At 48.8% G+C, this 26,128-nt stretch overlaps 1 protein-coding gene across 1 annotated transcript in view; it reads left to right on the top strand.

Annotated features, from left to right (window-relative positions):
* Positions 1 to 26,128, top strand: part of GPC3 (glypican 3) — a 154,986-nt gene that overhangs the window by 106,534 nt on the left and 22,324 nt on the right. The window contains exons 6-7 of the mRNA XM_055727739.1: positions 1,885 to 2,005; positions 20,347 to 20,500. Of these exons, the coding sequence (XP_055583714.1) occupies positions 1,885 to 2,005; positions 20,347 to 20,500 (275 nt within the window). The remainder of the gene's footprint in view (positions 1 to 1,884; positions 2,006 to 20,346; positions 20,501 to 26,128) is intronic.

Here is a 26,128-nt window from a genome sequence, read left to right as displayed (position 1 = left end):
CTCTGAAAAAGCCTCGGAGTGGAAATCAGCCTCAGTCCTGCATTCTAAATGATGCGAACGTTTCAGGTCAGGGCAGATTCCTGCTGCACCAGTAAAAATCCAGGGTTGCCTTTGCATCCCCACACGTCTGAGTGAGTCTCATTCCTAATTTAGAGTTGAAGTGGGGCCAGCCCCCTGTGTACCCCCAAAACCCTCAGTGTGCCCCAACAGCTGTCGTGGCTGAGTGTCCCCATGCCTTTCTCTCCTAGCAAACATCCTCTCTGAGCTGGCCCCACCATCCCTCCCATCTCCCTCCCCTCCTGTAAATCCCTGCTGAAGTCCCACTTCCCAAAGCCTCTGTGAAATGGGCCAAATGTCATCGCCCGAGCTCGCCCGGCAGCCTGGGGATGAAAGATTAGTGGGCAGGGAAGCAGGGAGCTGGCAGACAGGGAGGCAGTTGCTGGGGCTGGTGCTGGGAGCTGGGTAAGGACACGATGTGTAGGAGATGAGTCGCAGAAAGGAAAGAAAGGAATATTCATCATGTTTACCCACGGCACTGGAACAATAGTCGTACGTAGAGTAGAGCAGACTGATGCTTGGCGTTATCTCAGCGATCTCAATTTCGTAGGCTGTGCTGGCATTTGGCAGCATGTGCTGGGGCTGTCAGCTCTTGGAGATGAGGACTTGGTTTGTGCTTGTAGCGTACCCCATCACTGGGGCTGTGATGAATTCCAACAACCCACAGCTCGAGAAGGCACCAGTGTGCTCTGTGCCACTGCCGTGGCTGCCAGCAGTCGGTGGCAGCAGCCGCTTGCTCTGGTCCTGAAGCCAAGTTTGAGGTTGGTGCAGATATGCTTGTCTCACGTCCTGAGCGTCACGAGCTGTTGCCCAGGTGCTGGGTGTAGAAACGTGTTCCTCCAAAGGCAAGCATGCAGTGATCCCTCTGTCCCTCCTCACTTTTATTGCTCTGATAAACTCTGCCATTCCATAATTTTTGCAGTAGTGAAGTTATATTTCTTTCCTAATTGCTGATGAAAAAGCTGAGCGCAGACTTGGCCGCCCTCCTCTGCAGAGCTGCCGTGGCAGCTGTGTGAGGGTCCCTGTGGAGACCTGCGTCTGGAGATCTCTCCACCAGCTCTTAGTGTGCTCTACGGGTGCTTTACTGTCTTGCCCAGTACCCATGTAAATTGAGGTATCGTGTGGTGCGGAGCCCAGCACCGTACCAAAGTCAAGGTATGTTCTGTCTAAGCAGTTACTTTGATCCCCCAGGCTGGATCTCATCAAAGACTGAAATCAGGATTGTTTGACAACACCTATTTTCCATTAGCAATGTTGACAGCATTAATTATATTCTGATTCTTTAATTCTTTATTATTGAAATCACACATCAGTGATAGTAATTATTTTGCAAGGGGGTTGATATTATGCTAATCAGCTTGCAGTTAACTGGGTCATCCCACTCACTTTTTTTTTTTTTTTGGCTGTGGGCACAACACTACTGCTCTTGTACTGGAGTCTCTGTGGTCTGCCAAGATTTATTTTAAACAAACATGAGCAAGCCAGAATTTCTGAGCCAGCTTTTTTAGGACTCTTGGGTGCAAGTTATGTGAAAATGTTTATCTCTGTTGTATGCTGTTTAATGTCTTCCTCGGTTACTAATGGACTGGAAAGGACTTCATTGTCCTCAAGTGATACAAGTACATCATCTTGCTGGTTTGCAAAGGCAGAGCAGAAATGTTTATGGAAATCTTCTGCCTTTTCTTTGCCATTATTAACTGTCTTGCGCTCTCTGTTTTGGAAGGGGATGGTGCTTATCTTGGGATTTCTTTTGTTTGTACTGAACTTTAAAGATCTCCTGTCTATTAGCCTATCACATTGTGGTCTCCTCTGTTCTCGCTCCCACAGGTACAGTCCCCAGATCACAAGGAACGGAGCAAAAGCTCAGCCTGGCAACCATGAGGTGAAGATGAAAGGTCCCGAGCCAGTGATCAGCCAGATTATTGACAAGCTGAAACACATCAACCAGGTTAGTTGCAGGCATGCCAGCAGGGATGGCTCCAGAGTGGGTGGTTTCCAAATCAGTTTGGCCTCCCCCACACTTTCTTTTGGGCTCAGCCAGACAACCTGGGGCATCTCCGTCTTCAGCAGCTGAGTGTGGAGTCAGTGCCACCTCAGCCCTGCACGGTGCTGGGCTCACAGGGCACGTGTGGCAGGTCCTCACTCGTGCACGCTGGTGCGGTGCTCTGTGGGTGTAGGGAGCTGCAGGGCACGCGCGTTGCAGCCCTCCAGGGCTCAGCCTCTGCCCGGGCGATGCGTGGATGCAGTCCTGCAGCGTGCATCTGCTGGGCATCCGTCCCCTGCACGGTGAAGGATGAAGAAAGATGGGACTGCTGTGGTGTCCCTGAGCACGGGGATTATGTGGCACGTGCCTGATGTCCCCTCTGGTCAGAGGAGTCCCCTTTGGCATTGCTTGTGGCTGGCAGAGAGGGTCACCTCTTTCTTTGCTGTATCTCCCTGGACATCCACTCCCAGTCACTACTGGAGCAAGTTACTGTTGAATGGGGAAATGGCAGAGCTAGATGAGACCCTTTTCACTGTTGGAGGAAGCTTCCCTCCCACAATCTCAGAGCTGGCATCTATGCTGGGACAAGCAGTATCTTGTCTCTCCCCATCGTGTCAGGCCAAGTTAGGTCTGTGAACAAGCCCCACCGCTGCCAAGGCATTAGGTGGCACCTCCGCGCGGCATTCAGCTTGCAATTGTTAACTTCCCAGAGCTCTTCGGTGGTGTTCCCTTGGGCCAGCCAGTCTGGGGTCCGGCTCTGGACTCTGCTCTCCTTTCCATGTCGTTGAGTAAACTCAGAGAGGGAACGTTTTACAGTAAGCTGATAGCTTGGACCTCTCAGCTTTTCAGGGACACAGGACTGGGACCTTGCAGGGCAAGTACTTGAGTGGTGATGCTGTCTGTTAATAGAGCTGAGCTGCCCAGTCTCTCCAAGAGAGTTCTTACCAGTGGGGACCTTGTTCAGGGTCGCTCTGGCACGAGGCTTTGGGCAGCGGCGGGTTCCTGGGGTTAAGCCCAGCTTTGCTTCCCGGCCGGGTGGGCTGCAAGGGCTGCTCTGCCTGGAGTTGCTGGCTTAGCGACTTTTCTGCTAACCTCTGCTTTCCTGCTCCCATGACTGCCAGGGACTGTTTTCATAGCAGCTCCCAGTTTAACCCCCGTGCCCTGCGATGCAGGCACGCCTCATTAGGTGCTGTCTGGGAGCGGGATGCAGCGAGGGGTTCGGGGTCCCTGGGAGCAGCCCACCACACGGGAGCTGATGTGGGCAGCGGCAGCGCAGCCCGCTCTGCCTTCCCATGCCTCACCGTGCCATCTGCCAACAGCCCATAATTATTAAAAGGGGGGGGGGGGGAATAGCATAATCAGCTCCCTATTAAATGGGGTAGAGGGCAGGCTTCAACCTGCAGGTGATAATGATATTTTGCCATTCACAGTGAGAAAGTCACACTGAACAAAACATGGTTATTAGTGTACTTGAAACTGCTGACATAAAGTGGTTGTGAAATGCTGGCTGCCAGATTGGGTCAAGTTAGGTCTCTGCTGAACAGTTCAGGCTGCTGAGGAGCCGAGATCTGTGGAACAAGAGACCCTGGGTAAACATGGCCAGGCTGAACTCAGCTGTTTGCAGCAGCAGAGTGTCTTTGTCAGCTGCTGCTCGGAGAAAAGTAGTGGTAAGGGGGTGGATACGGCCGGCGCAGTCGTGATCTTTTGCAGAGCATCCCCTCTGTGGCTTGCAGTGTCAGACTGGGACGTGTTATGGGGAGCAGGTAAAGTTCTAAAGTTGTGTTTGAGAAAGAAGGGGAATTGAGAATAAAATCAGGAGAAAATAGGAAGTGATCTGTGAAGATTATTTATAAACCTAACTATTCTTGCAGAGGGTCTGTAGTCTATGTAAGTGGCTTATATACCGGGAAAAAAACTGTGCAGGTTACTTAAATTTGGGATTTGGGGTGTCAGAGCTCACCATACACTTATTTTCTTGGCCTACCAAAGTTTTGCACTCTCCTTCACATCTGGAATGCATCTTGAATGCCAAAGAGTAGGAAATGTGGAAGGAGCAGCAGCTCTGGATGAATTACAGTTGTGTTTTTCAGGTGTTGGCTTCAGATCTGGGAAGCAGTGGGGACTCCTGGGCTGGGGGTGTGTGAAAATCTCCTTATCCACCAAGCTTAAGCCAACAGTGGCTTTTAAGGGTTTCGGAGAAGGGAGCATCTTTTGGAGTGTAGTGCTCAGAGCTGTGAACTGGATTCCCCATGTGACTACAGTAAATTGTGCATCTAGTACCGTGTGATGACTTCCTCCCTCTGTGTTGTGTTAGAGATGCGGCCTGGATTTTCTGGATGTGGGTAGACTCAGGAACCATGCTAGTTGGAGCAATTCTTGGAGCATTCCACAGCTTTTTGCTTGTAGTTTTTTGCTAATGCCTGTAATTTGCCGATGACTTGGCTTCAATTTATTCCAGACTGCTCATGCTGTTGAAAGACATGTGTTCTTTCAGCAGTACACCACGTTTTTGAGCTTGCTTGGGTTTGGTGAGTGTGTGTGTGTGTGTGTGTGTGTGTGCAGAAATAGTGTTCTCTTGTTAGTTCATGTCTTCTCAAACAGAATCTGGGTAACTGTGCACATATATATATATGTGAGAAATTCTCATCAAACTTCTGCAGTTTGAGATAAGGATGGGGTTTGTACATTAGAACAACATCCATGGGGGCTGAAAGGAGTACAGGATACCTAACCCAGAGAGAAGGGGATGTAAAAATTTGCCAGGTTGTATTAGTTTGGTTCAAGCATCTTTTATCAAGCTAAACTAAATAAATGAGTAAAGCTTGGCTGCCCAGGTGGTGTGCTGTCTCAAGTCAGACCTTTCGGGATGAGTCCCCCTCAGTGGTGCCTACTCACCACAGCAAGACTCCAGACCATTTTTGTTTCACCCAAATGTGTGATTGTGGGTGGTGCTATTTTTTCGTGCATCGGTGGGTGAGATGGTTTATTGTTGCTGTGTTGGAAGTAAGGAATTTTTTTTCCCCCTCCCAGTTCTGTTCGATGTCTACCAAGTTTTGATTTAAGTTATTTTTGCTGTGTGCCCAGAGGCATGAACAGCCCATCCATAAATATTAGCATTGTTATCTCAGCTGGGAGGCCAAGGGTCACCTTCAGGAAAATGAGTTGGAATTGGTTCCTAACTTTTATTTCCCAGAGTGGATGGGGTCTGTTTCTAGCTAGAAGGGTTTTCACTCATCCCACATGTGAAACTATTGAAACGGAAAGGTTATTCAGTGTCAGCACAAGGTCTTGCTCAGGTTTTTTTGTGACTTGGTAGCATCCCTAGGCAAAAAGCAGTCTGCAAGGTGAGCTATTTCCTCTGGTCACTCCATTTTCCTCCCACCATGGGGACATTTGGATGGCTGGCAGATGGGGATGAGCTTCAAGTTTTAATAGATATGCATGGAGGCGGGAGCTGTGGTGTCCCATGTCCTGCATGCTCTGCCACGCTGGTGACCTGCTGTCGATCCTCCTTTTCCAAGAAAGGCTCTGGAGAGCTTACCTGGGTGATGGTGGTGTGAGGATGCAGCAGGGACGGAGACACTGTGGGTACCAGCTCAGCCGATGTCTTGGTCTTCCCTTCTGTCACTCCCTGTCCCGAGGTGACTTGTGTGCTCTCTGCAGTGCTTACGGGGCTCCGACAAGGTGGCAATCGATGCTTTACACCATCCTTACTGCACTTGCCTGTTTAAGCTTGTGCATGGTCCCAATCCCTTTTTATACTTAGACGAATCCTGGGGTTTATTATAGGACCCTCTCTAGGAGGAAGAGCGTAATTTTGCAAGAAGAAAGAGGAAAACCCCCACCAAAAATGAATATTAAAATCCATAAAAGGAAACTTAACTGGGGGACATGTGTCTTTACAAGATTGAAGGGCCTGGAAACATATTGTACATTTCCAGACACTCGAGTTAAGGGCTCATTTAGAATATTTCAGATATACTGGAGCTTGACAGTTCTTTGGTTTCCACATCAAACAATCTGTAATTTATTGCCCCGTATAGGGACTGTGTTTTTATCATATTGCATATTCTCTAGCCAGAAATCTAACTCCCATATAAGCTCTTGAAAAAATAAACCCTTTGGGGATCAAAATCCAGGCAATATGTTTTCACAGACCCTGAGAAACCCGCCTTGATTTATTTCCTTGGAAATAAGGGGAACGCAGAATTTCTTAGAGTATTACAGCTGTTCCCCCAAGCAGGATCTTGCTGCCTTTCTTCACGTGCTCGGTGTAAAGACCCAGTTCCTGTGGCAAGCCCCATGTGAAAGAGCCTTGCATGGCTCTTCATGGGGTTTACAGGAGGATGAGAACAAAATTTAGAAGTTTTACGAGGCAGTAAAACGTGGAGCTCTAGCTGGAAAGGGGGGAAAAAAAAAAAAAAAAAAAAAAAGAGGCCCAGAGGTGCGAATGACCAAAGACAAAATAGACTTGAAGTTTGCAAAAAAGCATGCCCTGGTGGTTAAATAGCCATGTTTGAAGCTGGTTTGATCAAGCAATGTGCCCTATATTTGTTTGTAGGTTTAATGGGCTGTTTCCCTGCGTCCCGGCTGCTGGGAGAGGGCATGGCGGAGGTCACCCAGAAGTTAATTTGGAAAGAGGCCAAAAGGCCACAACTTGATTGAATCAAATGTAAACAAAATAGGCCTGGGAACAGCGCCGTGCCCTTGCGCCCGGGTCTCTCTCATCCCCTTTGCTCAAAATACGGAGTATGGTGGAGTGTGGGGGACCGGCGAAGAGGGGCTGAGCCCAGCGCGCGGGGACGATGCTGGGGGCGGCGAAGGGTGGGATGTGCCACCGGGGGACCTGCTGAGGGGCTGCCTGCACGAGGGGTCCCCGGGCAGGGGGCAGGGGGTGGCTGCCTGTGCCTCTGGGGCAGGCGGGGGCTCCCGGGGAGCTGCCTCGCACCCTGTCCCCAGCGGCTCGACGCGGGGAAAGCCATTAAGTTTATTATGGGAGACCCTGGGGAGTTTTCAGGAATATATTTCCCCTGCAGAAAAATCCGTGACTTTGACAGATTTGGTGGAAGAGCATTTCTCTGCGGCCTGCTAGGCTTTGCGAGTTTATTATTCCCACTGTATTTTAATTTCCTGACCAGATGAAGCGGCGTAATAATTAGAAAAATGCACAAACTGCCAGATTGTTAAATAATGTGACGCACGACGCTTATCACTTGAAAATACAATATTTAAATTGCACCAAAACAAGTCGCTTTTGGCTAATTTTCCACTTTTAATAAGTTAACGCTACAATGTCTGAAGTGCTGTATATGTGTAATATAATTTATCAGGTCCTCAAAAGAAATGTTAATAAACACAATAATTACTTGGACACGCCTTTTGTTGAACATTATTAAACAGTTTGTAACAATTAAAATATTAAAACCACATGTTGTTGAAAGCAACCAGACATTGCAATTATTTCTTACTAAGGCTATTAAATAAAATGACAGAAGATTTTTATTTTAATGATAAATGCATTTTGGAATGGATCAGCTAATTCTTCTTTTACTGCACAAAATAATCTATAGCTCCACCAAGTCTAGGCCTGGTATTTAAAAACTAAATCCTTCGTCCTTCTGAGCCGTGCCTCGGCTCTTGTTAACGCGCCGGGTAAATGCTCGCTGACTCCATATGCAAGCGGCAATTACAAGATTTTGCCAGGGCCAGTTAAATCAGGGGAAGTGTGACCCTTTCTAACGAGAACGTAATTAAATTTGAATGTATCTCACTGTCGGGTTGCTTTTTAAACCCAGAGCCCTCCTTCGCCTCCTCAGTAAGAGCTGGTGTTTGCCCACGCCAGCTATCGCCCGCTGGCACCCTATCTGCAAACATCCCGGCTTTATCGGGTTTGTTGTGGGAACACTGTGGCCACAAGTCAGCCGAAATGGGTTTCCTTTAATGGCCGGAGATTAATTGGAGCCGGTGTGTTTGCACGCGTGTTTTTAAACAGAGGAGTAATCTGGGCTGTGTTGCTGAAGTTGCTTGGCTGTTTTACCCGCAGGCTCGCACCGTGCAGGGGGGTGTGAGGGGTGCCTGTGCTGGTACCCGTGCTGTGGAATGTGAGCTATTTCCCATTTTCAGCAAGGGAAGGGTGGTAAATAGGCACGTTTCTGGTACTGCTCAGTGACTACGGAACTTGAGTTGTGCTGAGCATCTCCTGTGTGCTGTGTAAACCTGGCTAAGCCTGTCTGTGGCTGACCGGCTGTTTTTATTGAAGGTAGTGCCAAAATGCCCATCAATATTCAAAGTCTTTGTATCCGCCAGGTTTTGGAGAAGCTAATTCATTGTGGGGTCTTCCTCAGAGCACCCAAATCCTTTGCTCCATGGCCATGTGCCCCTTTTTTTGGTAAATAATGGGACTGAAGAGCTGTCATTTCTTGAGACAAGATTCACTGTTTCCTGTCCCTTCCTGCTTTCCATTGTCCTTCCGATGGCAGTGAATTTCAGGAACACACAGGAGAGGACCGGGAAAGATGTGTTCTCGTGTGAAGCTGTAGATCTCCTTTATCGGTATGAAAAAGGAACATCTCGCTTGAGCTTACTTTTTGCTAATCCCACTTGCCTTGGCAGGGGTTGCTTTATACATCCGTGGTGCTTCACCACTAGTATCGGAAAAGATGTTCAGCTCAGTTGAGGCGATAGGAGCAGCAAAGCTTTCCTGGGGAGTGAATCTGGCTCCTTGCTTTCCTCAGCAAGAGCTGCTGGGGCTGAGCTTGGATGGGTGGCAGTTTTGGCTGGTTTCCACACCAGTTTATTGTCTGGCGTTCATAACCTCTGGGTGACATAAATAGCATTTTTATCACTCTTCTTCCCTAAAATTCCCTGGTTGCTGCAGTCTTATTCATGAGAAGGGATTCAACTTTGCCCCTGTGGCCTCAGCTCCTGCAGGGAGGCAGGTGCCTCAGGTGTGTCCTGCAGGGACCAGCTTCCGAACAATGCTGTGGAAATCAGCTGGAAAAAAAATACCATTAAAGGGGCTTCATTTGCTTTTGTGTCCATAACATGCAGCTGATGCACAGCGGTGCTTTAAAACAAACACCAGATATCCTGTACCAGTGCTGGAGTTTATCCTGTTGTGGAGGAAGCAAACCTGGAGGAATCCTTGTGCAGCAAAACATGGTGTAAGTGGAGCCATTGATACCAATTTAACAGTTAATTACAGTTATTCTGGGCCTTGTTAATTGTATCAAGTGTCCTCTTGTGCTGTGACTCAGGCTGGTAATTTAATCACTAGATGTCCTGGGGGGTGTCCTCCCTGATGGTCCCAGTAACAAAGCGAGCATGCAGCTGACTCTGGTGTTAGTGGGATGATTGGTAGGTTTCTCATTTATGTGTTTTTCTCCAAAATTTGACTTAATGTCAAGGTTTTTGAAGTGTGGTCCAGACTGAGAGGGGACTGAGATTCAGGGTGCTAATCTTCATTAGCAGACCTGGAAGGTAACCTGTGTTTTTTTTTGCCAGGGAACAAATCTGGTTGCTTTTGTTCCTGAGAAAAAGCTTCGTTAACGATAACGTTACTTTTGGTTCCAGCCTGACATCATGTAACCACCTAGTGATGATGTTCTCAGGAAGGGAGGAAGAAACAGCGCTGTCAGACCTGCCGTGGGCAGGGAGGGCCAGCTCTGGTGGGAGGTCTGTCACGCATCCCTGCGGTTTGTTTCGGGACCGTTGTGCCCAGCCATGGCAGGGTGTGCAGCAGTGTTGCTGTGAGCTGGGATGCCTTTGAGATTCCTGCTCCATTCCTCGCTGCTCCATGTGCTGGGAAGGTCAGAGTAGGGATTTTCCCAGTGCAATTCTGCCACTTCACCAACCACTCTGTCTGCACTGGGAACAAGGCTCACTTAGGGCATTTTTTTTCTCCTGAAGGCATTAACGTGTATCTGGTCCATGACACCAGCTGCGGATGGGTAGCGGAGGAGGCCTTCCAGGTGCTGTCTGCTCGGCTGCTATGTGTTTGTGTGTATCTTGTATTGAAGGAACTGGAAGCACTTGCTGGTTTGGCATCCCTTTGATTAAAAGGGCCATGTGAGGTGTCTTACTGTTGTGTGCAGAAAGACATTAGCCAGCTGAAGCAGTTCATCCTCTGTCTACAGAAGTTCGCTCTTACCAGAAATGTTACCAGAGATTTTCTGGTCTGAAGTAGGAGAGGCATCAGATCTACACCCCACCCAGCAATCCGGCTCTGGGAAAGGGTGGTCCCGTTTTTTAAAGCACTGGCTTGGCTTGGTGAGAAGCTGAAGCTGCTCCTGGGACCTCTCCTGATGCTCTACCCCACCTCCATGGAGGCAGCAGCTGGCACAGACTGCTGCAGCTCTCCTCTAAGCAAGCTGTGCTGCTGCCAGAAGGTGCAAAAGGTTTTGTACGTTTTAGGTAATGAATAATTTGCAATCTCACTCCTTTTGTTATACCTGCTGACGAAGCAGATGTCTGTAATTAGACAGGTCTCTGTGCTGGCTAACCCGGTCCCCAGTCAGTGAGACTGCTGTGACCTGTCTGCATTGGGGCAGGTGTCAAAAACCCCTACGGCTCAGGAGGACTCTCTCAGTTAATGCTGTTGCTCGTTAAACTTCTTACCTTGGTTTTGACATGGCAAAGGCTGGGCTGCCTTTTAGTGCTCTTGCTTTTGGAGCACGTGCTGCGAGAGATGGCTCTTGCAGCACCGAAAAACCTGCAAGCAAACAGGGAAGTTTAGGTTGCAGCAGTATTTATTGCCTATGGCCTCGCTCGACTGTACTGCGAGGGAATGATATTTAAAAGAAGAAAATGTGCTTGGCTGGCCTTTCTGAGGACACATGTAAGAAGATGATGACTTGTGCAGCATGGTCAGCAGGGGATGGGGGAGGCAGCTGGCAGAGGATGGTGTTTGAGCCATCAAGAAGTACCGTGATGGGCAGGAAGACCTTTTTCTGTTTGGCAGGACCCTCGGAATGCCTCTTGCCCACGAGCGAGGAAGGAGTTTACTGACCTTTTTGTGCAGCACATAAGCTCCTACATGCTGAGGGTGAGGCTTGTGTAGGTGCATTCAGGGCTTCCTCTGTGAGTGTTGGGTCTCTCTGGGGGAGGGTATAAAGTCACCAGCTTTGAACCTCATTTAAATGCTGAGTTGCTTCAGCTGCTCGGTTTGTGGCTGTGCATCTCTGTGGGAGAACCAGCCCGGGCAGGGCTCCTCCTGCCTGCAGCTCAGGGGGCCTGAGCCTTGCAGGGTCTGTTTCTGTGGGAGACGTTCAGTGTCGGGGATGAGTTGCACCCCGTTGTATCCGTGGTGCCTGTGCTGCAGCCTGGATGTTTCCTTATCCTGTTTGTAGACCCATCCTCGGTGCTGATATCGATACTGGAAAAGCTGTGTCCATGAAGTTAAATTTTCTCCTCTTTAGGTTTTACAGCAGCCACGCTCTGAATGCAGAGAGCTGTGACCTTGCCCAGGAGCCAGCCCAGCCATCAGCCGTTAATTAGGGACCTCGGAGGCTGGAGAGACCCCATTCCTGGGATTATTTCTGGTCTGGTTTGTCTCAGTTGAATGCCTGTTTAATGTGAAGTGCGTAAATACTTGTGGCAGCCAGGCTTGGGGCTCGGGGCTCCCTGCTCCAGCTGGGCGCCTTCCCCAGCAGCACCAGCCCTGTCCTGCCTGCGGGCCCCCCACTCCATTCTCCACGCAGGACAGAGCGGTGGCCATGGGATGCTGGAGGCTACCAACCCCTTCAGCTCCCAAGGAGCGCATCCCGGGCTCCACTAGGCACAACCTGTCCCAGTGCGGTGGTGAGCGGGTCCCCAGGGAGGGTAGACAGGCTGCTCCCTAGCTAACGGGTTTGGGGGTGTTAGCCGTGGAGTCCTCCTCCTCCTGTTTGATTTAAGTCTCTGCTGAAATCAACAGCTTGGTCATCAGCCCTGCGCTGGGGTCATCTTGTATGACCGGTGGTAACTGGCCTATGAGGCAGTTGCTCAGTCCCCTGTGACAGCTCTGTGGGGCTGGGGACATTCAGCAGAACTGCTTGCCGTTTCTTTTTGGGCTTCCAGTGCCCTGGGGTGAAGGGAATGCAAAAGTAAAGCTAGAAGGAGCAGCCCCCAGGGAGGGCAGGGTGAGGCAAGGGTGACCAGGGCTGGTGTTCTGGCAGAAACTTCTGTACAAGACAACATTTTGCACAAAAATACGTGATTTGAGATTATGTTCTCCGCTGGGAGCATTTAGGGCAACAGGGAAGTGGCCAGGACAGAGATTTGCCTCTTATTTGTGTGGCAGAAGGAGAAGGGGGGAAGAAAATCCTTCCGGCACAGCTCTCGGCTTGCCTTTTCCTACCTGGTGCCAAGGACGAGATGTTTGTCTTGCAGGCAGCCCCAGCAGACGTTGCTGACAGCCGGAGAGCAGCCACGTGTGCTGGAGCCTGAGCCAAGAGGAAATCTCCCAGCCGCTTCCATGTGGGCTGGGCTGAGCTGGGCGGCGAGGAAGCTGCGGGGACCCGCTCGTGGCTGCCCACCTTGCCTTGGGCACGCTGGTCCCCCTCTACAGAAACGTGGGGCTTTTCTAGCGTACAGTTCAAGGTGGTGTGATACCTACATGTCCTCCTAGATTCTCTTGCATCTAGGGCACCTTTCTTCCAGGCCATCCCTGCTCAGACGTCTGAAGGACGTGATGGCGATGAGGTGGTTGATTGCTTCACCTCTACTCATGTTGTCGTCTTGTTCCTTGTGCTCCTGCTTTGCTTGTTGTCTCATGTTTTATCTTCCGGTGACGTGTGCTTTGGGCCTTCCTGAGCGGTGTTTGGATGGCAGAGTGGGATTCTGCTCCAACATAACTAAACAAAATATGGAAAATATGGATCATAGCAGTGATGGGTCCTGGCCCATGTAGGCTCCCACACAACTTCACTCAGTTGCCAGCCCCCTGAGGGGTGGCTGCTTGACAGGTGGAGAAATTGGTCCAGGTTCTCCTGTCTAGTGATGCAGAGTGGGTGGAAGGGAGAAGGGAAGGCAGCTGGGGCTACTGGTAAGATACTGAGAAACTCTGTGGGAAGAAGGAACAGGGATACAAAGCCAGTGAAGAAGTGGTGTGGGGAGGGGCTGAGGCAGGCAGCCCTTACAGGTAGCAAGGAAGGGAGCATCTTTGTGGAGCCTTTTCCACCCTTGACAGGTGTGGGTGGTTATGTGCCTGGTGAGGACAGCTCTCTTTTTTAGTTCTTCCAGGCACTCTGAAAGCCCAAGCAATCTTGAAATACCAGCTCTTGCTGGTATATTCATCTTGCCCTGACGCAGCTTTAAAAGTGCCCCATGGGATTAACGTGGCATTCTGCTCCCCTTTCTCAAGGTACAGGTTTTCTGGGTCGTGCACCAGACATCCTCAGGAGTTGCTCCGGTATGAGTAGTGCCAGATCTGGAACAGTTATGGGCCCTGTGGCAGAGACTGGGACTGAGGAAATGTTGCAGGTCAGTCCAGGCAAAGCAAAGAAGAGCTGGAAGGGGCTGTTTGCGGCAAATAGCTCCACTCCTACGTCACTTCTAGAGAAGTGGTAGCTCGTGGGAGTCTGTCCGATCCTGGCAGGAAAAGGTCCAGGCAGACTCCTGCAAGGTGCTGAAGGAATCATCTACTGCCTGCTCCAACTACGTGTTCAATGACTGGTTTAATGATGGGTTTCTGGAGTTTGAGGGATGTCTGTGTTTGGCGGAGGTGGATGGTGGTGTGCAGGAAGGGCTGCTGAAGGACCACTGGTCTCAGAATTGTGAAGGAGGAGAAGGAGCTGTGGCAGCTCGCAAAGAGAAAAGCAGCATTTCTCCAGCATCAGCATCAATGCAGGGCTCAGGGGACAGGCCAGAAGCAGACGGGGACTGCCCAGGTCACCAGCAGGCTGGGCTGGACTCCGTAGCCCTGCTCGGCACCTACATCGTCCTGTTCCTTCCTACCGCACAAAAACAAGCCATAAATAGCTGCAGGGTGGAAGGGGAAGGAACTGGATATAAGGTGAATGAGCTGATCGTAAAGCCTGAGTAATCTCTTTTTCGCATGTGCCCTGTGATGAATGAGCATTTGTTCGGGTTGGGGGAAGTAACACCTCCCCTGCCTGGGGGAGAGCAGGCGGGAGCTGGTCCCTCTGCCTGCCCTGGTGCCAGCAAGGGCTTAACCTCTGCGTGCACAGGAGCATCCTGTCCCGGGCATCAGCCTGCCCTCACCAAACCAGAGCAATCCATAACGGCTTGGCAGCCCCTTCTGCTGCCGACAGAGATTTACTGTCCAGTGTGGACCCATTTTAATTACTGCCAGCACTTAGGGGTCTTTATCTGTCTTCCTTTACCCATAGGGATGTTGTCAGTTTTCATAGCTAATCTGGAATTAGGCTGATGATCCATAAAGTAGGGCCACCCTTTTGCCAATAATTCACTGCTGTCACCGGCTTCTTTGTGCTATCAGGAGAATGACCAGGAAAACTGATTTACTGGCAGCTGAGAGCATCTCCTCTGGAGCCTGTGAAGACAGTAAAGGGGGTCCTGCTGTGCCGGTAGACCCCGAGTGATGCATGGTAGGGATTTTTCCTGTTCCAGGGGATGGCATTTTTAGTGCTAGAAGTAAAGACTAAAACATTTTTGCAGGTAAAGAGGCACAATATAAACTCAGAGCTATGGTTCACCCCTTTTGGCACCCGTCACCGTGTGTTGGTGTGGAGCCCCAAATCAGGAGTGACCCAGGAGCGGTGCATGGGGAGGGCATCCCAGCACCATCCCTTGCCCACCCTGCCCAGAGCAGGCAGAAAGTGCTGCCTGGGTCTTGATCTGCTGGATATGGCTTCAGCAGGGCAAAACCTGCGACATCTCGAAGCAGGCAGCATGGGGAAGTGCAGAATTTGCTTTCAGAGCAGCTGATAAAACAGCTGACATGCACAACTTGTTGTTTTTCCAAGCACTGAAAATTACTTTTCCAGCTCCAAAATCTGCTTCTACTTTATTAACATTTGATTAGCGATCGCTCCTTGTTGTGCTGAGCTTGAAATAGGAGTACAATTAGGAACAGGTTTCTTCTCTGCCACATCTGTGCTGCCAAGGTGCATCTAACTGGAAGGGCTGTAAGTAAACCAGTTTGGGTGTCCTCCTGCCAAAACAGGCTCTTTTGTCCATGTGGCTGGAAGGGCAGTGATACCTGCCCCCGTGCATATGCATGCGTGTTCACTCTTGCAAGACAGAAGTACAGATGCTGGTATTTACAGATACTTTTAAAATTTTTAAATATCCTTCTTTTTAAATGGTGTTTGGCGTTTGGTGCCAGGGAACATTGAGTTTTTCTGTAATGTGCGCATTGCATTTTGTTGCCGCCCAAGATGGGGAGGGCTCTCTAGAGCCTGGAAAGAAGCAACTGAAAATGCTGCTGTTGATGTTTGTTGAGTTTCTGCTGGTGCACGCTCCGGTGCCACCGAGGCCCCTGTCCGCAGAAAGGATAAACTGAACAGAGCTGGGAAATAGGAAAGTGGAGTGGAGGGCACCAGCGAATCTCAAGATGAGGGTTGGTTAAATAATAAAGAAAGTATTTGCTAATAAAAGATAATTTTTTCCATGCTATTTCCAGGGCTAATAAGCAGAGGAAGCGGAGAGAATCGATTCTCCTGTTGCATGCTTGTGTATGATCAGGCCACAAAATTCAAAACACATGAGTTTTCAAAAAGTCCACAACTTCAGCCTTTTAAAATGGGTTCCTTTCCCTGATTCTTGCTTGTGATCAGATAATGACCTTCGTAAGCAAAACAACCCCAGCTGTATTTCATAATGGGAATATACTTCTGTACATTGTAATGAGCTGTTAACAGGGAACAGTATCGTGTGAAAATCTGCACGTTTCCCATGATGCTGCCCTGATTTAAAAGCCACCCATAAATTATTCGGTATTGCAGATTTCAAGGCCAGGATTGGCCATAAGATCTAGTTTTTCTCCCCCCAAAACAATGTTTTCAGCAAGCTGGAATTTAAAATAGAAAAACCTGACCTATTGGGAATCTTGGGAGTTGTGTGGGAAGTGTGGCGGCATCTGTGTTGGGTACCTGAAAATGCGTGGCTGGAGCAGGCAGCTGGCACGATGCAAGGGGAAATAACACCTTTGCTCCTCCCAAAAGTTTTTTGTACTGAGGCTCCTGGAGAAAGGCATCCCAGGTTTTGCAGACAGTCATAAGCTGGTGGGTTTGGTTGAGTTTTGAGAGGTTTCTGGCAGAGCCAGGGGCTGTTTTTCACTGCGGGGTTGAGTTCCCAGGGTCCCCTTCATGATGCCAAGCAGCGCATGGACACGGCTGGGGATCCAGAGGAGTTTCTGCACTCAGGCACTTTTTCTGCTGGATGTGAATACTTGATTATTAAGCATATATTACAATTCTGAATATTATTTTAGCTGCAAGTTCAGTCTCTGTCCTCTCCAGCTTTTTAGGTTTGATCGTATTCCAGAGGCTTACTAAAAACATGCGAAGAATTTCAGCAAAACTCTATGGAACACTTTTATTAAATTCTTTCAGTCATGCAAGCTAAATTAAATGACAGCTCTGTCCACCGAAAGATTACAAATATCAATCAGACTTCTCCCCTGAACTCATGAAGGAATTAAATGTTTTTCTAAAAGTCTTCTATTCCCCTTAATAATCTCTTTGGCTGTTCTCTTTACATATTTTTGAAGTATGTTGAAAGGGATGATTTTTGCCCTAAAGGAGCACGGTGCTAGTAGCTCACTGGTGATATTTTATTTGAATTTGTGGGCACAATTCTGGGCATTGCTCACATTGGTATTTGCAATACCATGGGCGTAGTTTCTGAAAGAAGAAAACAGCTATTAAACTACAGTCCAAGAAACACAATACTGATTTCTTTTCAGAGACGGGAGATTAATGATAAAAAGTATGTTGCAGCTCTCAGTGTTTATGTTAAAATTGGAAAAACAAGACCAGGTGGCTCAGTGGGCTGGTGGGCTGGTGAGCTCTGAGTAAAGTGGTTGTAAAGAATGAGGAGTTATAAAGATTTCAACATACGGTGGCCCGTCCAAATCCAGCTGAGTCATTACCCCATGTTGCTGCATCTGTTTTTGTCTGGTCACTGTATGGTTATGAATAATTGTGTAAATCATGCTGGGATGCCCTGGGGAACTTTCCTTGCAGAAAGGCTCAGCACGCCGTTCCCATCTGCCTTGTTTTTTAAGCTGTAAGGAGACCACAAGACAAGCCAAACGACCAAGATGTGTACGGAGACCAGCCGGGGCTGCTCAGCATCCCTCGTGCCGATGCCCCAGCGGCTGGTGCGGCAGCAGAGGTACCGCAGCGCTGCCCGCCCTACCCGTCCAGAGGGTCACGGTTTAAAAGGGATGAGATTGGAAATAAAACCGATGCAGGTCTGAGCAGTTGGAGCTTGTAGTCAGGAGCAAAGGAAGTTTCTTGCCATGATGGTTGTGCAGATGGAAGATGAATGCCCTGCAGACACTTCAGAGATGCCTGCGTGTGCGTGGACTCCCCACTTAGTGCTCTAGTTTACATCAGGTACATTATACAGTATTTTTACCATTATGGCTTAGCAAAGAAGAGTAGGTACAACTGTAAACTCTTACAGCTGGATGAATTGTGATTAAGTTAAAGCTGTTTCACTGTTACATACTACTTTAGCGATTGCCAGACTATGTATTTTCCTGTCTCTTACCATAGACTTTAAACCACAGGACATGAATAAGCAGTAATGTTAGGGTACAGTCAACTCTGCTTGCTATTTAAGGATGGAGAATCTATGTTCAGTCCACCAAATATAATTTCATAAAGTGTGCAGACCGTAGGGGAGGTTGTGTAATGGTCAATGACTGGGACTGTGGCTGCTGTTTCAGCCAAAGCTGAGGCATCCAACAGCATTTCTGGGCCTGGATGCACGAGTGGGGTGGGATTTTCACCCTGTGTCAGGTCTCCTGCTAGTGGTGCCAGTAGGTTTTGTGTCACGGGCTTCATTTCTCCACTGCCAGCTGCAAAACTGAACACATTGAACTTCCCTGTGGTTCTCAGCAGCTGGCGAGTGTGTCAACAAGGATGGAGCTTTTGTCCTGGAAAAGAAATGAGCAGCATGGCACAGGGATGTCACGTTCACTCGATCCAAAGTCAGGGCCTGTGCAGTGTTTCTCAGAAAGTTCCTGTTTTATTGTGGCTACAAAGGCAAAGAAATTAAGCTGCTAATTTATGGCACGTCAAGAAAAAAAGTAGTAATACAAGAAATGCTCAGTCATTTTAATGTTTGAAAACACACGACTGAAAAGTCCTGATTTTCCCCTGCCCCCTGCTGAGCTTATTAAATCTGAAAATATCCCAAAGCTTGGTTCTGCCAGAAAGTTCCTCTGCTGTTTTGGGTAAGTAATGCAAGTTGTGCTGCTGAGCTGCGCAGTGGGTCCTGTCTGGCTTGCTTGGTGCCTCGGATGCAGCGGAGTGAGCATCCTGCCTCCGGTCCCCTTCCACCATGTTGCGGTCCCCTTCCACCATGATGGGCTGGGCTTTTAGCAGTGGTGCACTGGGGCAATGGGTTTGAACTGGTGTGTGCTGTAATTAGCTGCTGTGTGCGGGAGACCCTCCTTCCACCTCGAGCTGATAGACTCTGTGCTGAGGACCGCTGTTAGCTGTGGGCTTCGTTTGGAGCAGAGCAAGACAAGTGATGGTGTAAAGGCTTGAGCGGTCAGCGTGTTGGGTTCCTGTGCGAGGTCTTCCTCGTGCTGCCCCCAGCTGCATTTGCCTTTTTTTGTTTATTTGTTGCTTTTTTGTGTTTATGCCATATTCTGGGAAAGGCCTATAAATGTCTAAATACAATAAAATTCCTGAAAAGTGAACTTAACCAGTCTAAGCCAGAGCCTGTTGAAGGCCATGGAAACACATCCCCTGAATTTCGGGGAGATGGGCTGGGTTTTGCTTCCTATCGTGGATGCGGAACCCAGTACGGCTGTCACGCCAGGCAAGGCTTGTGGACGTGCCAAGGAGAGGGTTGCTGTGTTGTTTGATGCAGCTGGGAAACCCAAAGGGGTCTCACATCCAGCCATTTGTTTTTCATTACGTTATGCTCCTCTAATATAAACACTAAGGTATGTGGACATTGCCGTGGACAGAGCAAGCCAGATGCCGAAAGCATTCCTGCAAGGCTGTATAAACTTCAGCAGCTAAATATTTTAGAAACTGTTTTCTAAGGCTACCTTGATAGTTTAAAAATATAATCTAGATTCCAGATATTAAAAAATGCCTTGAAAGGCATGCATATTGCTGCAATAGATGGAACTAACTAAACCCCTGAAGTATGCGGAAAGCTCCCATTTTGTAATATCTTCTCAGTTACTTATCCTTTTCTTTTTTTTTTTTAGTGCTGGGATTAAATTCAAGAAGGCTTTTAACAGCAGAGTGGTAATGATAGAAATTTTCGGCATATATTAACCAGCTGACTCATACTTTTTTCAAAGTGGATCTGAGTTTATGATGAAATAGCTGGCTGCTTTCAGCAACAGCAAAATCAGAAAAGTCGGTGGGAAGAGGAAGCCAAGAGCTTAAAACGTGTCTAATCCCTCCGCGTGCTGTGAAGGGGCAGCATGAGGGTCTCCCACCTGTGTTCGGAAAGCAATCCTGACCTGTGCTCAGCGGAACCATTCGGGTCCCTGTCTCGGGGATGCGCAACTTGTCACTGTTAGTTAGGACTTTTAACTAAACATCCTTTAAAAGATCCTTTTGCTGTGTTGCTTGGCTATCCCAAAAACTTTGACGAGCATCCCCTTCACTTCCAGGGTGAGGAATGAGATTTTTAGGTTATTTTTGTGGGCCACGATATGGACCCAAGAGATCTGCTGTTTCCTTTCATGTGTGTTACTTCTCAGATGGGAGATAGTCCCTGAAAGTAGTGTGAATCCCTGAACAGAGTCTCCTCTTGCTGCTGGTTTTTGCCCCGTCTTTGGACACGTATTTTGCAGCCGACACCAGAGCTTTGGTGGCACTGGGGTCTTGAAGAGCTGGCTGGACGCACTCCAGCTCATGTGATGCTTGCTGGGCAGAAGCCAAGGGGCAGAATTACTCAGTGTGGTTTTTCCTCCTCCTTTTGTTTCTTCCATTGAGGTTTTGTCTGCAGCTTTGTCCATGAATGAAGCTGAGCTTGTCATTGCTTTGGCATGAGGAGTGTGATGGAGTCCTGTCCCCCCATCCTGTCTCCACTGAGCCCTGTCCCCCTCTTGTCACCTGATCTCTCTGCGAGCGTGGGATGAAGCAGTAGGGGGGGTGGAGGGAAGCTGTTGAATGACTGTGGCACCTCATGTCTTTCAGCTGCTCAAAGGGATGGCTTTGCCCCACCGAAAAGCTCCAGGAAAAACCCCAGAGGAGGAGGAGGAGAGCGGAGACTGCGACGATGAAGATGACTGTGGCGGAGGCTCTGGGGATGGAGAGCTGCGAGTGAGGAACCAGCTCCGGTTCTTAGCAGGTGATGGGGATGGTGGTCCCACAGCAGCTGCCCCTCTGTGGGTTCTGAGTCTTGGTGATGGTGTGGGGAGCTGCTCTCGGGGGTCTGCTCAGGTCCGCTCACTGCAGGTACCGCTGATGCTCTCCACAGTCACGGTCCAGAGGCTGTTGATGCTAGCATCATGCTGACTGGCCTCAGTGCCAGCTGAGGCAGCAGCTGGAGAATAAATGCTGATGCTTTCCAGGTTGGTTTTGCAGGGGTGTGTTAAGGGCAATGCATGGGAGAAAGTTTGAGACAGGTTGCAAACCTACTGTGGGTCCCAGAGCCACCCTTTTCTCTCTTTACTGTTGCTGCCCACACTCATGAGCATAGAGATGAGCTTTTCAGCTTTCTGGAGAGCATCAGAAAGTTGGTAAGGATCGTTTGACTGCAGCAAATGATGGATATTTCTGATCTGGGCTTTAGGAACCTAAGGTAATTTTTGACAAATACCTTATAGTCTTATTTTGGAGAAATTCAGGAGGCTAAAATTGCGTTGCTTGCCAGTATGAGTCATGTCTTTGATTGCTTTGAAAATGGCCATGCTCGTGCTTTGAAGCTGCATTATTAATAAGGTAGTCCCTGGTCACCCACCGGGAGGAGAAAGCGAAGGACCAGTTGTGACTTGGGCAGTCACACGTGCTGTGGACGTGGGCCTTCTGCCCGACCCACCAACCCCAACCACTGCCATCCTGCTCCTGGCTCCGTGATGCTCAGCAGCAGCATCAGTTTCATTCACATGAGCAAGACCAGGCTGTTCGAGGCTGTGTCCATCGTGGATGAGTGGGGTCTGCTGGACATGGGACTGCGGGCTAGAGGCTTGGCCCAATTAATGCTGGTTCCAGTGCTCTTTGAGAGACCAGACAACTGAACCTGGATAAAATCAGCTTTACAGCTTTGAAGTTTAAGAGGCAAATTTGGGCTCTTAAACGAAGCACAGATGTTTATAAATTCCCTTCCATTGGTCTGGGATAATTAAAATATCCTTAATGAAGTGAGAGCTGAAATATTAAATGCCAGTTTCATATCAAAGATTATTGACACATTATGTCAAATATATAAAATACATATATTCAAATATTGGATAAGGAAAAGAAAAGACTCTTTAAGTCCTCCAATCCAAGTCTGAAAGAGAAATACAGAATTCAGAGAAGGATAAAATGTATGCTATTTCATCCAAGAACTAAATATCAAAGTGTACATTAAAGAAATACAGGTGATCCACATCATCCTGAGTCGAGAGCAGATGCACGTGTTTCATTTTCTGCGATCTTTGTGTCACACCTTTATGCTATTTTTAGCGTGTTTCAAATTTCCTCTTATAGCCTTCCCCATAATACCATCAACGATCTCTGGAGCCGGGTATATAATCCTTTCTGCCTTTTTCCATCTCTAGGCTAGTTTAATCACTGTATTGATCTCCCTGACAACCTGCTTGTCCAGCAGTGTGGACCCCTCTTATCCCTGCGGTACGTGAACATGTAATAGGAAACGAGGAGTTGTCCTCCCTGTGCTACTCTGCTGGAGGGTGTTTGCTGCTGCCTTTGCTACAGGATGGGTAAATATTAACTTTAGAGCAGCAGTGGCTTTGGGGCATTGTGTTCCTGGCAGGTGAAGTCTTTCAGGTTGCTGAGAGCATGAGGTTTGTCCAACACAGCTTTTAGGCACTGGCTGGCCTCAGAGGACACAAGATGTGCCGTTGGGGTGGCCAGGGAGACTTTCTGGTGCTTCCTCACTTGCCCGTGCCGTAATGCTCTTTTTTTATGTTTTGCTTTAGAGCAGAAAGGCGAAACTGATCTGACAGTGACAGAATCCTATTTGGCTGGTATTGGATACAAACTGTGACTCCGTTCAAGTTTTATTTTGGAAAAAAGCCCAGGAAAAGTTGCTGATGGTGTGGAAATACTCACTTTCAACATTTTTTAGAATATTTCTTTTTACTTTGAAAGGGTATTTTTCAATTATTTTTTTCCATCATATCACATGCACATAGCATGAAATAAAAGGGACCAGAAACCGTTCCACGTTCCGGCCCCCCCCCCCCCCCTACTTTCCACAAATTCTAAATTTTAGGTTAGCATGCCGATTTGAAATGATGCCAGGCTTTAAAATCTGGAAATAGTTTACAAAGTTAACTATTACATTTAGTGTGGCTTTATCTGTCTCCTGCCCAAGGTGGTTACCCCGTAATAGAGGCAGAAAGGACTGGGAGTGGCGGGGTGAGTTATTGACTCCCTGGTTTTATCCTGTGCTGGATGCTCTGCGGTGTTAAGGCAGGGACATGGATGGATGGCTGGGGGGGGGGTCTCATCATAGTGGTCAAACCCCAAAACCCCCTTCCAGCGTGTCTGAGTGCCTCTGCCAGCCCTTGGAGGTTTACAGTCGGGGAATGCAGTTTGGGTCCTTTGCTTCCCTTTTCTTAGAGGCTTTGTTCTACTTGGGAGGAGATTCCCATGGCCCCAGGATGGCAGCGGAGATCTCCTCCCTTACAAAGGGTTTCCCAAGCCTTGCAGATGGACTTGGCGATGCCTTGGTGGGGAGGAGAGGTGGGAGCCTCAGGCTGGCCCTAAGTTTGGCCGTCGGTTGAGCGAAAATGTTGGCAGCGTTTGCCACCTCTGAGGTCTTTGCATCTCTTGGATGCAGTGGGAGTTTCTCCTGCTTGCTGGTGTGGGTGCTGCTGGTCCTGCCAGCTAACTGCAAACAGCTGCTCGGTGCTGGCCTCACCGAGATGTGCCCTCAGAAGGTCTTGAAAATGTGGAGATGAAAAAAGAGGCGGGGGGAAGTCAGTCAGTCTCAAATACAGGCTAGTTTTGATTTATCGCCTGTTGTATAAAATGTAACCTTTGTTTCCTATTTATAATGAGCCTGTAATAACTGGACAGTCAACTTAAACTTTAATGATTTAAACATACTTGTAAACTGTCAAGTCAAAAGTTTGTGAGTGACTATAAACATATGTTGGTGAGCCCTATATGCTAATAAATTCATTATTATGTTGCCCCAGTGGGAAACGTGGAGATGGCAGGCTTTTTTTTATGATAGGTCTTTTATTGTTTGTCACATCTGCAACACATTAAGGATTTTGAAGGCAGATAATGTTTACAATAAGGGGGAGGACTGAAAACCTCCCAGCTCAGAGAAGAACGCATCCTGTTTGTCAATGGAGTAACCGTGGAGCCAGCACCCTGGCCGTGCAGCTCTAAAAATAGAGCTGTGCACATACACACACATATATTTATGCCACACCAATGGCAAATCATGCCTGTGAATAAATTACAGTATTTTCCCCCCAAATTACGAGTCAGTGCAAATGTCTTCCAGACTTTACAGCACAAACATGTGCTCACACCCCTCTGGGATCAGTTGTCTTGCATCGGGCACCCAAAGCAAACAGAGCCTAGGGTGGCTGGCGCTTTGCTGCTGCTCCAGTCAGCCACCCACTAATTAGATCACCTCCGGCATTCTCACTCAAGATGCCACTTATAACCGACGAGCTCATTGCCAGGAAGCCTGAAAATAAAACATGGGTGCTGGAGAGGCTCCTGTGCTGGGCAAGCAGCTTTAGCAGGCACGGCGGGGGAGAAGGTGCAGGCTTTTTGCAGGAGGTTGCAAAGGCGGTGTGGTCCAGCTCACCTGTGTAGGGATGCTATTCCATAGGTATCTCACAGGCTTTGCTGGGAGGAAAAAAATTACTTTTAGTGGCTGGAGTGTCACCTAAGGAATGTTCTGAGTGATCCAGCAACCGCAGGGCAGGGGGAGGAGAAGGGGAAGATTTACCCTTCCAAAATATCTGTGCTAGGCGGTAACAAAAGTTGTCTTGGGAACAGATGGATTTGGCAGAATTAAGTAGAAATAGTTTGTCCTGGGAAGGGAAGTTGGCCTCATCCCATGAGATATGTAAGGATAGATGTGTGCAATAAAGATATATAAAGATGGCTCTGCAAGGTTGTGTGTGTATAACAGCTCCCCTGCCTGGCTGTTCCTGCTGCGTAGCCTGCAGTTAGTTATGCCTTTCTGCTCTCCCTCGGTTATTTCTAAGGGGGAGAGGGAGTTTGCAGTGCCCAGGGAAGCCCTGAGTTTTCCTGCACCCTGCCTGTTTGCTGCTCCGGCTGCTGCCGCATGCTGCCAGACCAGCCGGGTGGGCTGGACTCCTGTGCGAGTTTCCAGCAATCCGCACCATACCCAGGCGCTGGATGAAAGTCAAGATCAGCACAGTGTGTCCCTTGATTTACCCAGATCTGTAACTCTTTAATGGCTTCTGGCTTGCTTTGCCACAGATTTATCCTCTCAGCAGGGTTTTTTTGAGTGTTCTCATCAAATTGCAGGCTTGAACATCGCCTCTGGGCTGGCCGAGCGTGGTCCTTTCCCAGGTGGAAAAGCTGTTTGTTGGTAACCCCTTTGTACATGTTACAAAGGCATTGTTGCTTCCAAATGGGAATATAGGCATGTCGCAGAGCAGGTGTTGTCTCTGGCAGCCGCCTTCCCAGAGAGAAGGGGTTTCTGTGTTCGCCCTTCGTGGCCATGGAGCGGGACCCCCATGTTGTCTGCCTTGCACCGTGTTTTTGGAAACTCCTCTGAACTCCTGTGAGTTGCAACTTTCATCCTATTCTGCTTTTAAACATCTTCAAACGTCCCAGCAAACCATTCCGTGTTTTAGAGGTCTCAGTGCTGAGATGTCATTCCTGTGGCTCAGCCTTTGGGGACCTTCCCGTTTTCTCCCAGGTTTATTTCTGGAGGTGCCATCAATCTGAGCTACTTCCACCCCCTGCTGTGGCAGGGAACAGGAGATGCTGCTGCTATGATGACATTTGAATTGCACTTTCATGAGGTGCAAGAAGGATGCTCATTTTGGGGAGCACGTGGGTACCAGCGGGTTTCCCTGCTGAGGTGCGTGGCAGCCTGGGGTGCCAGGCAGGGTCGCGTTGGGTGCAGTCCTCCTGGATTCTGCAGCCCGCTCCTGTGGGAAGGGTTCCTTAGAAGGGAGCATTCATGCTGGAAAGGGGCTGGTCCCAACCTGGGAGGAGTGATCAGAGTCTGCCAGGGCTCACACTGTGCGCTGTGCCTGTGCCTGGGCTGGGAGACAGACCAACAGTAGTTAAAATATTTACAAGATCATGTTTTCCCATCCTTTATCATGGTGATTGCTTCTCTTCAAATGCCTTCAGGGAGCCCTATCTGAGCTGACGGTACCTGCTGATACTGCTCTGCTCCATTTAGTGCTGAGTCTTGGGATGTCTGGATCTGTCTGCAGAGAAAGACAATACCTGATTGACTTTTGAATTACTCCTTCCACAGGTGGAAGATGTCCCTGTCTGTGTGAATTTTGCTGACAGCACGGGGCCACGTGGCTGTTGTGCCTTCCCGCTGTACAGCCCGCAGGCTTGGCTTGTCCTACTGAAAAATATCGTGCGTACAATATCAATATTTATTGTGCGTGGCTCTGCTCAGCCGACAACAGAGGTGCCCTGTCCTTGGCTCTTGTGACAGGGTGAGCCGTGTCAGTTTGACGCAGAATCCTTCTTGACGCAGAATCCTTCCACTGGATTTTTCTATTCTGCTAGAAGCTTTAGGAATTTAAACTGCAATTTTTGTAGCAGCAACTTTCCCCCC

The sequence above is a fragment of the Falco cherrug genome, chromosome 15, assembly GCF_023634085.1.
Source record: "Falco cherrug isolate bFalChe1 chromosome 15, bFalChe1.pri, whole genome shotgun sequence".
NCBI classification, from domain to species: domain Eukaryota; kingdom Metazoa; phylum Chordata; class Aves; order Falconiformes; family Falconidae; genus Falco; species Falco cherrug.
Note: the sequence above shows the minus strand (reverse complement) of the source record. Positions and strands in the feature narration are given on the sequence as shown.